Here is a 12,753-nt window from a genome sequence, read left to right on the forward strand (position 1 = left end):
AGATTAGGTGCAGCCCTCAACTGGAGAAATTTAGAGAAGAGTAAATTCTCTTTTTTTACAGTTTAGGGGAGAGAAATACATATAATTTTCTGTTTCATAAACCCATGATATAAAAAGAAAATGACCATCGAGGCATCAGGTTCTGTTCTTGAAAGTACATCTCTAATTTGATAACAATTTAAATATAGTTTTAAAGCCTGTCACTATATATATATATATATATATATATATATGAATATAGTGGACACAGGTAAAGAGCATTGTCTTTCACTTGTTATTTGAAGTGTATCAAAAAAAGCAATGCTCAATTTTAGAGGTAAATATGTAACTATAGCAGTAATTTGAACTATGCTATTTAATTGGAGTTGACAGCATCTGAAACAACCATTTATCAGGTGTCTAAAGGAACTGACCAGATATATGGGAATTCTACAAAAGACAGATTCTTGAAAAGGTCTCATTATGCTTACATGGGGGCAAGCTAGAGATAGTAGAAATGATAATGTTATTGCAGACCTCAGACTAGATTCACAGAGGGAACTTAAAGGTTGTATCACTGAAACTTAATTTTCAGTGTTCTGAGTGGGATCTGTGTGAGCTAGCCTATAAGAAATGCTTCACCACTGGAAGATGGAAGTGGCTATCTCCACTTTTGGATTCTCGGCCATTGGTCCTCTTCTGCCATTAATTGCTTAGGCCACACAATAGTTCCATGGATAGAGTACTCATTTAAGATAGCAAGAAGACTACTGTCTTATGATATGGAGAGCCCAAGTTCAAATACCCCTTCTATGTGACTAGTTTTGAGCCCAGGATCCTCCACACAGGAGCGTGCTCGATCCGCCTTTTCTGTTTTGCATACAAAACATGCATTAAAACAGTAGCATAACTAAGGGTAGGAGAGCAGCACATCTGCCCCAGGCATCAATTTATAGGGAACTGCCAGAATGGTGGCTCCTGGGAAGCCCAGCTGCCAGTAGATGGGAAGTGTGTGTGGTAGCAGCAGCTGCTGCTGGCTGGTGTGTGGGGAGAACATTTCATGGCAGTACCAGCTGGATCTTTTGAGTCTGCAGTAGACTTTTTTGCTCAGCATCTTACCACCACCCCTGTGTTCCCTGGTCTCCACCCAGGGTGCCAATTTTGCTAGTTACACATCTGGCGCGGGCTGGCATCCAAATTTTCCTCCTTGTGTAAGTGCTCTACCTACCCAGCTATGAAATCATTCTCCATCTCAGTCAAAGAATGTTTAGTTATTGAGAAACAACTTAAAGAACAAATTGAAACAACAAAAAGAAGTTTAAAAAGCCCAACCTGTTGGTTAGGGCACTCTTCTGGAAAAGGGGAGATGGGGATTGAAGGCAGTGAAAATTTGAACTGGAGTTTCCCACATTCAAGTTGAGTAATCTAAGCAATTGGATAAAAGGGTGGCAGTGACAACTCATCACCAGTTCATCCCCTGCTGGTAAAGTATGCAGGGGGACACTGATAATGTTTAGGCAAGAGATAGGCTCCAGGCTGCTCAGTGTTATCAAAACTTACGCAGTTCTGTGCCAGCCAAGTGGCAGAAGCTTACTTTACTTGGACAACTCCAGAAGTAGGCAGGTATTCCATTTTAGATTAAGGCAACTAAAGTGGCAGTCTGATGCCTAGATCTCCCTCGCTAGCATAGCTCTTCGGCATCATTGCTGTGAATGTATTGACTTTACTCTTCATTGCAAGAATTGTGGGTGGAAACAGTATGTGCTACTAAGTGGATATTTTTATAGGTTTGCTAATCTGTGCTACAGCTTAATTTAGAGGTCTGAAAGGCAGAAACTGGCCAAATCTTCCTTTAAGCCTTTTTTTGTTGTGCTTAGAATGGTAGCACAACACAGCTAAAGGCGGAGTCAAAGGATTACGAACATATCAAACCTACCCAGAAGGTATCCTCAGTGGCAGAAGTTTACCAGTTCACTTATATTTCATTTTCCACAGCTCCACATCAATAACACCTAGAGCTCAGAACTGTCCTGAGTTTCTTGCTTGCTAAATCTTGAATATTCAAGAGCTGAAGATCTTTGCCTTCTTCCAGTCAGCACAACTCTACACATCTGGAGTTAGTTTAGTAGAAAGGTGTGGATGTATATTTGTCTTTCAATCCATTCAACAAAGTGTGACACATTGCTATAAACTCCAGGTCCCAAAACTTTTGAAAAGCAGACAGAGCCCCAAGATGTTAAACCAAACAACGTCCAGCGTCCTGCAGGCTGCTCACAAACAAGAGGGCCTCCACTGTCTCCCTGCAATTCAAGAGAAAAATACAGTCTATGGAGGCTGCATGTAATCAGTGTTGTTAAGATGGAGGCTGTGTTTGAGTGTCTAGAGGATGTATGAGTTCAACTTAACTCAGTTGAAAAAACTGGTTTATCAGTTCAACCACATAAGAACATACAAGCTTCTCCAGTAATAGTTTGGTTGCTACATTTATAACAAAACTAGCTGTTCAAGATTCACACCAATTAAAAAAAGTCTTACTTAATGAACAAAAAGTAATTCTTAAGAGGCACCAAGCAGCAGATCATAATCCGTTTTAAAGTTTATTGCACCATAAAAATGTATGATTACTTATTTAGAAATGGACACTAAGAACATTAATCTATTGCGTCACCTTTGTATTTCAACAAGCATCCTGTACATACATTATTAGACTGTTTTATAAAAAAGAAAAAAAGTCAGTTTCGTGTTTCTACCCAGAAAGTGGCTTACCATACATGAGTCCACAGTGCCAGACTCATAGCCTGCACATAACATCCTGCTGGTGATGGTCTTCATGTCAAAGTATGACTGACATTGTTCTAGGGAAATAATGCGAACTTCTCCTTCTTGCAGTTTAAAAGGCACTGGAAAAAAAAGATTCTGTGTTAATCTGTGTATTGTCTTATAATAATTTATTTAGTGTTGTCTGAGATGGAAACATTTTTCTACTACAGAGACAGAAATATTACTTCAAAAGGGTCTGTTAATAAAAAATGATTAAAGAAACAAGGGTCATGCTCAGTAAGAAAGAATTCCTCCTCAGCTCAGAATACAGGGGAACAGTAGTAGTTTCTGAATGGCCACCAATGGGTATTCAAACTGCTTGAGCCCCAGAGTCAGAGGTGCATGTGTAGGGGGTGTTCAAGTTGTGCTCTGTTACTCACACAGGCATGAGCAGACTGCAGAGCAATCTGCAGGTGGCTGCACTCCCAATCAAGCACAACTGCCTGATTGGGAACAGGGCCACGCTGTTTCCTATAAAAACAGGGCTCTGAGCAGCATGACCAGTGGTCTGCTGCAAGTAGCTGAGGAGAGTGCATCACCTGGCTGGAGCTGCTGCTCATAATGCCTTGGAGGTAGAGGGAAGGCGCTTTGGGGAAGGTGAAGGCTCCTGGTCCTGAGGCATGACCTAAAACTACACCCTGCTGGGGTTAGATGTGGTGGGGCTGCTTGTGGCAGGGCAGCTTCTAGGAAATGACACTCCTGTGCCCTCCCCAGTGGAGGGTGAGTATGGGGTGCCAGAAAGCCTCACCCACCACTGCCTGGGTGGGTGACCCTATGGAAGGGAAAGGCTAGGGGAGCACACCCTGAAGGCAAAACAAGGGTCCAGGTTCACTGTGAGTCCTGAGGCAGGGCCCAAGTTAGGAAGGGACCTAAGGCATCTTCTAGGCTTACTGCGAGTCCTGAGTTGCATTAAGGAATTAGATGTGAGGCTCCAGAGGGGTAGACCTCTAAGCCTATGAGGGAGCTAGATGTAAGGCTCCTCAGGCAATGGGATTAAGGGGATTGAGGGGACCAAGAGAATCCTGAGCCGGGCATGGAGACCGAGTAAAAGATAGGCGAGTGGTTACCCCTGAGACAAGGGGATAAGCCAATGATTTGACCGGCCCCAGGATGCCTTCTTGTTACAAGGGGTTAGTGTATGTTCAGTTCAGAGAAATTGCTTTCAAGAGGAGACTGGATAGGCACCTGGCTGGGGTCTTGTGACCCCTGCCACCCCCAGTGCTCCTTCCTGCCCATGGCAGGGGTCAGACTAGATGATCTGTCTAGGTCCCTTCCCACTCATTGATTCTATGATTCGCCTCTACTGGCTAAATCAAGACTCGATTTGATAAAGAGCCTTTAGAAACCCTGTTATAGTGCTTTTAGAATGCATGGAAAGTAGCTTCAAGGCTCCTAAAAAGTAAAATGATCTTGGGGATGGATTTGACACAGTATATCTAAGAATGAGGAGGTACAAGATCTCTTAGACCGTTTAGGTGCTAATGCAAGGTTGTTTCCTACCATAAACCTTTACCATCACTCAAATCTGATGGGAGATTGGAAAGTACTTTCCACTATAGTTTTAACAATATGGAATCAAGATGAATACTTTCAGTTTTACACTTCTTCATAACCTGTTACTTTGAAATCTGTGGCATTAACAACACTGGAAAACACTGTGCTACAAAGGGGCTGGCTGGGGCATAAGGCAGTCCCCACACTGAAGAACTGTCATGCCCTAGCCAGCCCCATCAGCATTTACATCTGCTTTGCTGTGCAGTAAAGAACACCGCAGTAAAATAGTACTTGTAATTACAAGTAGTATTCTACAGCAGAGTTTATTAATTTACTGCAACCTAATAGGACAGCATGTGTTGCTGCTGAGACTTTACTGTAGACCTTGTTAGGCAGCTCTGCAGCAGCTTGCTCAGTGATGTTTACTTCTGTGTTCTGAGCTGTAGAAAATTAATTTTCAGTTATATAAAGGAATGGTTTGACTGATGTTGCATTATGTTTGATATGGCCATGGTAAGTCAAGAGACAGTGGAGGAAGGAAAAGGAGAGGAATGCCAGCCTTCAGACTACTCTCCCCTGTGAAAAGACCTGAAACTCTTGTGGATGAACCCTCTGTGGCTCAAGGATTAGATTCTTAAATCATCTCAAGAACCATCTTCAGTGAGTCATGGTAAAGATCATCCTTGAACTGAGGGCCTGCCACTGCCGATGAAGTGAAATATCATTCAAGAAAATGCTGTGAGTGATCTCATTGTCTGTAGAGCTCAGGATTTACACATTTCCCCTGGTAGTAACTCCAAAAAAAAAGGGAGGAATATTTCCCCATCTAAGGTGCACTAAATAGAATGTGAAAGGACAGCTGGAATATTTTATTTAAGCTGTGTGTGAATTTATTTTATTAATAAAAGATTTTATATAATACAAATTCTACTGTCACAGGACCCTAAAGTTATAAGAAACAAGAAAAAATGTTTCTGTCATAACCACTTATGACTGATAGAATGGGTAGCATCACAAAGCCACAGTGTGACCCTGAAAATTTTGTTGTGAACAAAATACCTATTTCTTGAGCCAACAAAAGAAAGCTTGAGCCTAAAGCCTTGCACTCAACTAAGAGCACGTTCATCTTCTGGTCATTTCACATACTCTCAGGATAGCTTCACATGCTTCTTAATCAGGCCACTGATTAGCCATGACAACATTTCCTCAACAGGAACTATTAGATACTCAGCATTTTTGGAAAACCAGCTATTTTGTTTAAATGCCCAACTATACTGAGTTAGGCTCCTGTTATTGAAAAATTAGCCTCTAAATCACAAAATCATAGATTTTGTATGAATGTTCTGATACATAACAAACCACAACAAGTGTATAATTAAAGGTAGGCAAAATGATTTGAAACTGGAAACAAGTATTTGATCAGGTTAGTAGAAGATTAACACATTCCTCCAAAAATCTGGAAAGAATTCATCTTACTTTTGTTGCCCATGTGTCCCCAGCCTGTGATGTAGCAGTAGGTATCCGGCTCAATCAACTGTTCCCTGCTTGGTAAGCAGACTGGCCTTACATAACTTGTCTCACTGATATCTTCATTTAGTTCTACAATGCTGATATCATAGTCAACCACTGCTCTGTTATACCGTGGATGCAAGATAATAGTCTTCACTAGTCGGGTCTGCATGAAAACTGATGGATGATCCAGATTGCTTATACCAAACACCACTTTCCAAACTGCAGCATTCTCTCTCCTTTGAAAGAAAGGAAAACATTAAATTCAAATAAAAAGTTATTTTAGCCACAGCTGTCTCACAAGTAGTCCTATATAAAAAAAAAAAAAGAAATCATACTTTAAGAATCTATGTTAAAAACTAAGATCTGAGCAACAATGCAGAATGAATTTTATTAGTAGGTGTTTAGGATTGTGAATCCAAAAAGATGATAAAGCCAGTAGGGAAATACAAATTGGGACTAAGTGTATTGCTTTCCTCCCAATGAATTTAGGGTCACATCTTCCAAAGTTCATAGGTGCATATCTGCTTTGTTAAGCACCAGTGCCATTCTCAGAACCACTTGTTACCATACCAGTGAGTATAAGTTTCTCCTGGTGGGTATTTGCAAAGCCATCTAAGTGAGTATTTGCAAAGCCATCTAATAGCTCCCCCGCTCCCCACATCCCCGACAGGTAACAATCTTCTCAGAGCCCTAGTTCAATGCGAAGTCCCACAATAGGTTGCTCCCAGGAACAGAGAAACGTAGGTTCTCTCCCACTAGCTAGGGCTACCATCTTAGAGATAAAAAACATGGAATCACGTCTCTATTCTGTATGACCTGGAGTTGAGATATGAACTCACATCTCAGGTGAGTGTCCTAACCACTGGGCTAGACATCAGTCTATATATAGCCCAGTAAAGGATGGGCAAGTATGGCCCATCATGAAATGCAATGGCCTTACCCCAGGATGTGCCAAGTGCCCATTTCCATTGCAATCAAGGTGTTCAGTCAGTATCTTATACTATGAGGCCGTGATAATCCACTACTTTGGTTATTTTTTACTAATTGATTTCTATAAGCCTTTAAAACAACCCAACATTTAACTTTAAAGTTTTTAATGAAGATCTAGCCACTAATGCACACTAAAAAGTCAAGAATCAGAGATTTTTTTATCACATGGGGAGGCCTAGCAGGTCTATGGTGGGAGGGGTGTTGCCCAGATCAGATGTGGACTAGCCAGGGTGTTAAAAATAGTTTGGTCAGTGTCAACAGAGATGTAAAAACAGTATAGCCTGGGAACTATGGACTGCTAAGAGTGGCTGGGCTTTCCCAGCCCCAGGGCTGTGCTGTGAATGCATTCAGTAGGCTGAGTTAACCTTTGCTAAGTCAGGTCAACCCTTTGCTGATCTAAAGTTAGTTCACCTCAGATGAGAACTAATTTTAGATAGGGTGTGCCATTTTAGGGTGACCTAAGCCCTGTGATTGCTTGCACACCAGGGCATTTAGATCACTCTGACCTTGGTGAGAGCTATCTAACTACAATGTTTGTATATACCCCTTGTCGGGTGTGCTCTGAAAATGCCTAAGGCTGAAGATCACTTGTCAGTTTGACTTTTAAACCGTTACCCAAGACTGCATATTTCCATGTTTCCATTTTGATATCTGGATTTTTTTTCATGTGGGGAGGTAAACACAATAGAATCAAGAAAATCAAACCAATTTGAGACGCATAAGAATGGAGCCATAAAAGGTTAAGGGCATGAAATCTCATGATTAGAGCTAGTGGTAAGTCACAGGCTCTGTGACTTTCTTGTGGCTTAAAATAAAAAAGAACCCTCAGCATTTACACAACAGACTGAAGAGGGTTTTGTACAACATAGCAAACTTTGCAGACACTGAGGCTTAACCAAAGCTACAGATAAGAAGAAAAACAACAGCTTTTTTTTCCCAGCAGCCAACCAGACTGTGGTTTTTAATCATCTTTTAAGAGTTTTGATTGCAAAATAAAGGCTATTTTCATAAAATAATGAGATACGCAAATGCTGACATTTCAGGCTACAATTATCCTTTTATTCCCATGACTAGTTTGTGACTTTTTTGTATATTTTTCATAACAAACTACTAAGAATATTTATGTTCTAGCATGTCTTACAAGCATAGAGCAAGGAAAATAAAACAGGCCTGAGCAAGGAAGTTCACAGCTTGAACTTATTGTCCAAAGGCAGGGAAAAATTATTTAGTATTTTAGTTTTGATCTTGGATGCTTTTATACAATGGATTTCAAACCCCAGGGAATACAGCATTTCACTCCAGTAACTGAAGAGCATATGGATGATGTGTTCTACAACATTTCTCCCATCTCAAAGGTCTACGAAGGTATCAAACCCATATTTGTTATAATGCTTTCTGCTGAATGGCTATGATATTCACACTGCAGCCTGGATCACAAGCTTAGCTAAAGTGTTTCTACCTAACAAGTCTTTGGATAAAATAATACATATTCTCCACTTCCAAGAACATATAAAATATTTGTTTTACATTTTTTTTTAATTGATACAATTTACCATAAAACAACTTAGCAGTTATAAACTGCAACCCCCACCTCCCCATGCATCATTATAACAAGGCAGTATTATCAAACACCTAAGGAAGGAGAATAGCTACTGTCATGTATGAAAGTATACTTTTAAAGAATTTAACAACCTAAAATCTTTTGGCTTATGAATCAATGCCACTATAACACCAGCAGAGGGAGCATAACACATTTCTTGTAAATCCTCAATGAAAGTTTAAGGTTTAAGGTGTGGAAGTTGAATAATCTGTTGTCTTCCCAAAAATTTGGGAATAGTTGGGATCTGGAATGAAAATGCCTTTTTAAATATAACATTCTAGGTACTCCCTTATGTGGTATAGCTCTAATCAGCAATAAATGACCTGCTTCAAATGGTTAAAGTCCTCCTGAAATCTACAGACTGGGAGGTTTCTTTCTACTACATTGTCTTCTCATTTGTCACTAATGGGTGACACCTCTTACCTGTTGAATTCAAAGGCATTCCAGTGTCGCTGACATGTTCTTGTAAAGCTGTAGAAACACTACAGCAATGAATGAAAACTACTGAGATGCTGTCAAACTCTATCAACTAACCATGAAGCGAACTTGTGTTTAAATTGTCACTTTAGATTAAAAAAAAAATCAGTTGTTCACAAGTAATTTACAGAGGCTGTCAGAGCAGGCTGAAAAAGAAAAGCAGCTGCTAACAGAAAGAAAATTATCAGGTAAGAAATGTCTCCTGCTTCACATTTCTCTCCTCACTCATCACTAACAGGAAGTAAGCAGGCAGGGAATCACAGAACTAGATGGAAGATTACAGCAGAATTTTAATTACTACAGCAGAATACAGCTTCCCACCATATAAAGCAGATGCTTTGTAATTTAAGGAATTATTTGGGAACCAACCAAAAGTCCCTCCTACCTAAATGATGCTTCTGTGAAGGAATGGAAAGCTACTTTTTCCAAATACTTTCTTCCCCCATTATTATTAGGTACCTTGTAAAAGGAAATTTGACTTCTTTGCTGAATGATTTGCCAGAAACTGTGCAGAGGGACAGTTATAGGGCACAGAAAGAAAGCACTGCTGAGGAAAAAAGACCCAGCAGAGGTGTAACTGGCATGAACATCACGTGCCCTCTGCAGCTGGGGAGCACAGTGAGTGCCCACAGGCAGCGGCGGCAGCAAGCAGGGAGCTCCTGCAGGCTGCCGCGGCGGTATTGGCAGTGAGGGGGGATGATGAGCGCCAACCAGCGATCAGCAACCAACCGCAGATGCCATTGGGAGCCACTGGCAATCAGTGACCACCCACAGATGCTGGCGGCAAGGGGAGTGGTGATAAGCGGCAACCACCCACAGGTGCTGCCAGCAGTGTTGGTGACAGCCAACCTCAGGGTATGCACAGCCAATCTCAGGGGGTACATGTGCACCTGTGTGCACCCCCTACACATCACCAATGGTAACTGGTAAGATTTTCACCCTGGACCAGTGTTTTCCAAATCTGGTGGGTTTATGTCCCACTCCTATGCTCCCCTACTATGGCTGTCACTGCTGCTTCCCTCATTGCCATGTGCTGAGTACCACCAATTCTCCTCACCCTGGCAACAGACAGCAGGGAAAAGAAAGAGAGCAACAGCAGCTACACTGGAGGGTCTGAAATACAGGGCTGTCCCTCAAAAACCCCAAAACCCCCATGCCCCAGAAGCAGCATGGTGTCCTTGTGCCTGGGTGCTGCTCCCACTGCCACAGTGCAGACTCCTGGGGTGGGGGTCCATTCTGGTTGGTGCCTCTGGCTGGTGTCCTGCTCACCCATTCCTAGTTATGTTACAGAGACCCAGCAATGAGTCCCTCAGGTTGGGGAGGTAAAAGAGAAAAGGTTCAAGCCTTGATTTTTCACATAACTTGCTCAGAAAACTTGCTTTTGCATTTCTGGGATCTTACGTTTGCAAGGTTTATCCATAAGCAGGCTGGAAGTGGTTTTCCCTCATGTTCTTGGTTGAGCCTCACCACAATGAGTTAACAGAGTCCAGTGGTATACCTATGTGACTCAAAGCAGAAGGAGCCTGGTCTAGAGGTGCTGTGTCAAAGGAACCTGAGGTTTAGACCCTCAATATCCTGGTGTTTTCACACTTCAGGAAAGGTACAAGAAGCTAAAAGCTGAAGTGAAGTCACTACTGCACAAAAAATAAAGTTATGAAGCAAAAATAACCAACCCAGGTTTCCTAGTGCCATGACCTGAATGGTGGGGCATAGTCCTGGAGTGTCCATTAACAGCACAGAACCAACTCTGAATTCCACAGGAGAGAGGTGTCACCCATTAGTGATACACAGCAAAAGAAACAGTATAGCAGAAATGTCCTTAAACCCTATCTGGGGGAAAAGCATGCCAATGGATGTGACACAGCTCTGCTTGTCTTTAGAAGTGAAATTAACAGATTGTGGTGCAAAACCAAGTAAAGATGATAAACTTCAAGACCAAACATTGTTTCTTCAAAAAGGTGCTCTGGTTAGCATTAAAAAGCCATTGAGATCTGATCTCAAAGATGCACGTTGGGCACTCTAGTCTTCAAAATCCTTGGGGTATGGAAGCTCAGGTCCCAGAAGGTAGGAATTATTGGTAAATATTGTCTTTTTAATGGTAACAATCATATTGGAGGTAGCATATAATTTTCTTAACATTAGAAAAGGAAACTTCAGTACCTCAAAGAAGTATTGAGATTATATTACATACACACACACACGTGTGTGTGTGTGTGTGTGTGTGTGTGTGATCACTGTTAAATAGATGTATAACAGTGACTACTGCCCACCTGTTCCTAGCCATTTTTATTTTGGCACTCAGTGAGATTTATCAGTCTATTGCAACTATATGTGACGCATTAAAATGTCATTTAAAGAAGGTGAGATTTTTTTTCTGAGTTTCCCAGCTGAGTCAGAGCTACACCATTTACCCTCCACCAGCATCAGATACCATTTTCAAGCCCATATTATCTGTTGCTTTGGACAAGATCATAACCTACTACTATGCTTATTGGAAGTCTTGATATTTTTGCATGGAAGTTGTTTATCCAAGTAATAATTTGCACGTTAATAATAAAACTGATTGAGCGCTGCTCACCCCTCAAAGCAATGGGCTACTGTCAAGACCCATTTCTTTGCAATCAAAACACAGCCACATATGTGCCCACTTGGCTCACTCTGCAGAGAGCACTGCCATGGCCACCGTCCTGGGCGGCTGGTTCTGCCACCAAGGATCCTCTTGTACATACGAGCTGCAGGACGACGGCCACAGTCTAAAAAGAAAGGAATGATAGAGTTCATTATCCGATACTATGATGCAGGCAATGGCCCCCAAAATATGTTCTGGAAAAAAAAAATTGCCAGTAGGTTTGTCCTGGGAAAAATACATAAAAATACAGAACCCGACATTTTAACACCATGCATACCAAGCTAAATTTGTTCCTCATTTCACTTCAGTGGATTTACTTCAAAGATTAACCAATCTGTTCCAGCCAGGTAGATGAAGAAATGAGAAAGAGTAAATTGGAGGAGTTTGCCTTTTTCTGTAAAGTGGAACCACCTGTCTATTCTTGAATAGGGTGATTGTTTTTATAACACACCTGTCAGCCACCATCATACAATAGCCCCCTTATAGTACTGGTCAGAACTGATCCTGAAGGACTAATGGTGGTAAACTCTTGTCCAAGGTTGGAATCCCAAATTGGAGATGTGCACTAGGGCTGTGCGAAGCTTCGGTAGCTGATTCAATTTGGAGGAGATTCAGCCCAATTCGGCAGCTGAATCTCCAAATCCAAATTGAATCAGGAGACCAATTAAAAGGTACAAATTGAATCAGAAGCCTCTCAATCAATTCAGAAGAGATTCAGCCATAGACTAAAGAGGCAGCAGTCCTCACCATGCTGAACACAGCTGCCTCCAGCTGCTAAGTCTGTTGTGGTGGGCAGAGGGGGGAAGGAAGGGGCATGCGGTAGGAGGGAGGGATTGGGAAGGCGGACAGGGAGGCATGGGATGCAAGCTTGGCAGTGGTGGGAGTGGGAACTATGTCCTGCCACTACTTGCCCAGCTGGGGCAGGGGAGGAGGTCTGATGCAGGCACAGCTCGCTCTAGGCATAAAGGGGCAAGCAGCAGCAGGGAAGAGCCCCTGCTCCCAGCGCTGCCATGCCCGCATCCTGTGCTGCCCAGTGCCAGCTGGGCAAACGGCTGTTGCACCTGCATCCTGGGCCCCCTTGCACTGGCTGAGCTGGCAGCAGCAGTGCCAGCAGCAGTGCCAGCATCCTACGCCTCCCTGTGCTGGCTGGGCAAGCAGTGGCAGCACTCACATGCTGTGCCCCCCTACGCTGGCTGGGCAAGTAGCAGCAGGGAATCCCAGTCCCACCAATGCCATGCCTGCATCCCACGCT

General features: G+C 42.4%; 1 protein-coding gene across 3 annotated transcripts in view; it reads right to left on the reverse strand.

Moving 5' to 3' along the window:
• Positions 1–570: 570 nt before the first annotated feature.
• The window catches only part of CORIN (corin, serine peptidase), a 236,358-nt gene continuing 224,175 nt past the window's right edge, over positions 571–12,753 (reverse strand). For all 3 annotated transcript variants that reach the window (XM_019553231.1, XM_019553230.1, XM_019553232.1), the window contains 4 exons: positions 11,451–11,625; positions 5,770–6,041; positions 2,746–2,879; positions 571–2,279 (listed from right to left, as the gene is read on the reverse strand). In XM_019553231.1, coding sequence (XP_019408776.1) covers positions 2,097–2,279; positions 2,746–2,879; positions 5,770–6,041; positions 11,451–11,625 — 764 coding nt within the window. In that variant the 3' untranslated portion in view covers positions 571–2,096. The remainder of the gene's footprint in view (positions 2,280–2,745; positions 2,880–5,769; positions 6,042–11,450; positions 11,626–12,753) is intronic.

This window comes from Crocodylus porosus, unplaced genomic scaffold (genome assembly GCF_001723895.1).
Source record: "Crocodylus porosus isolate Cpor-Errol unplaced genomic scaffold, CroPor_comp1, whole genome shotgun sequence".
Lineage (NCBI taxonomy): Eukaryota > Metazoa > Chordata > Crocodylia > Crocodylidae > Crocodylus > Crocodylus porosus.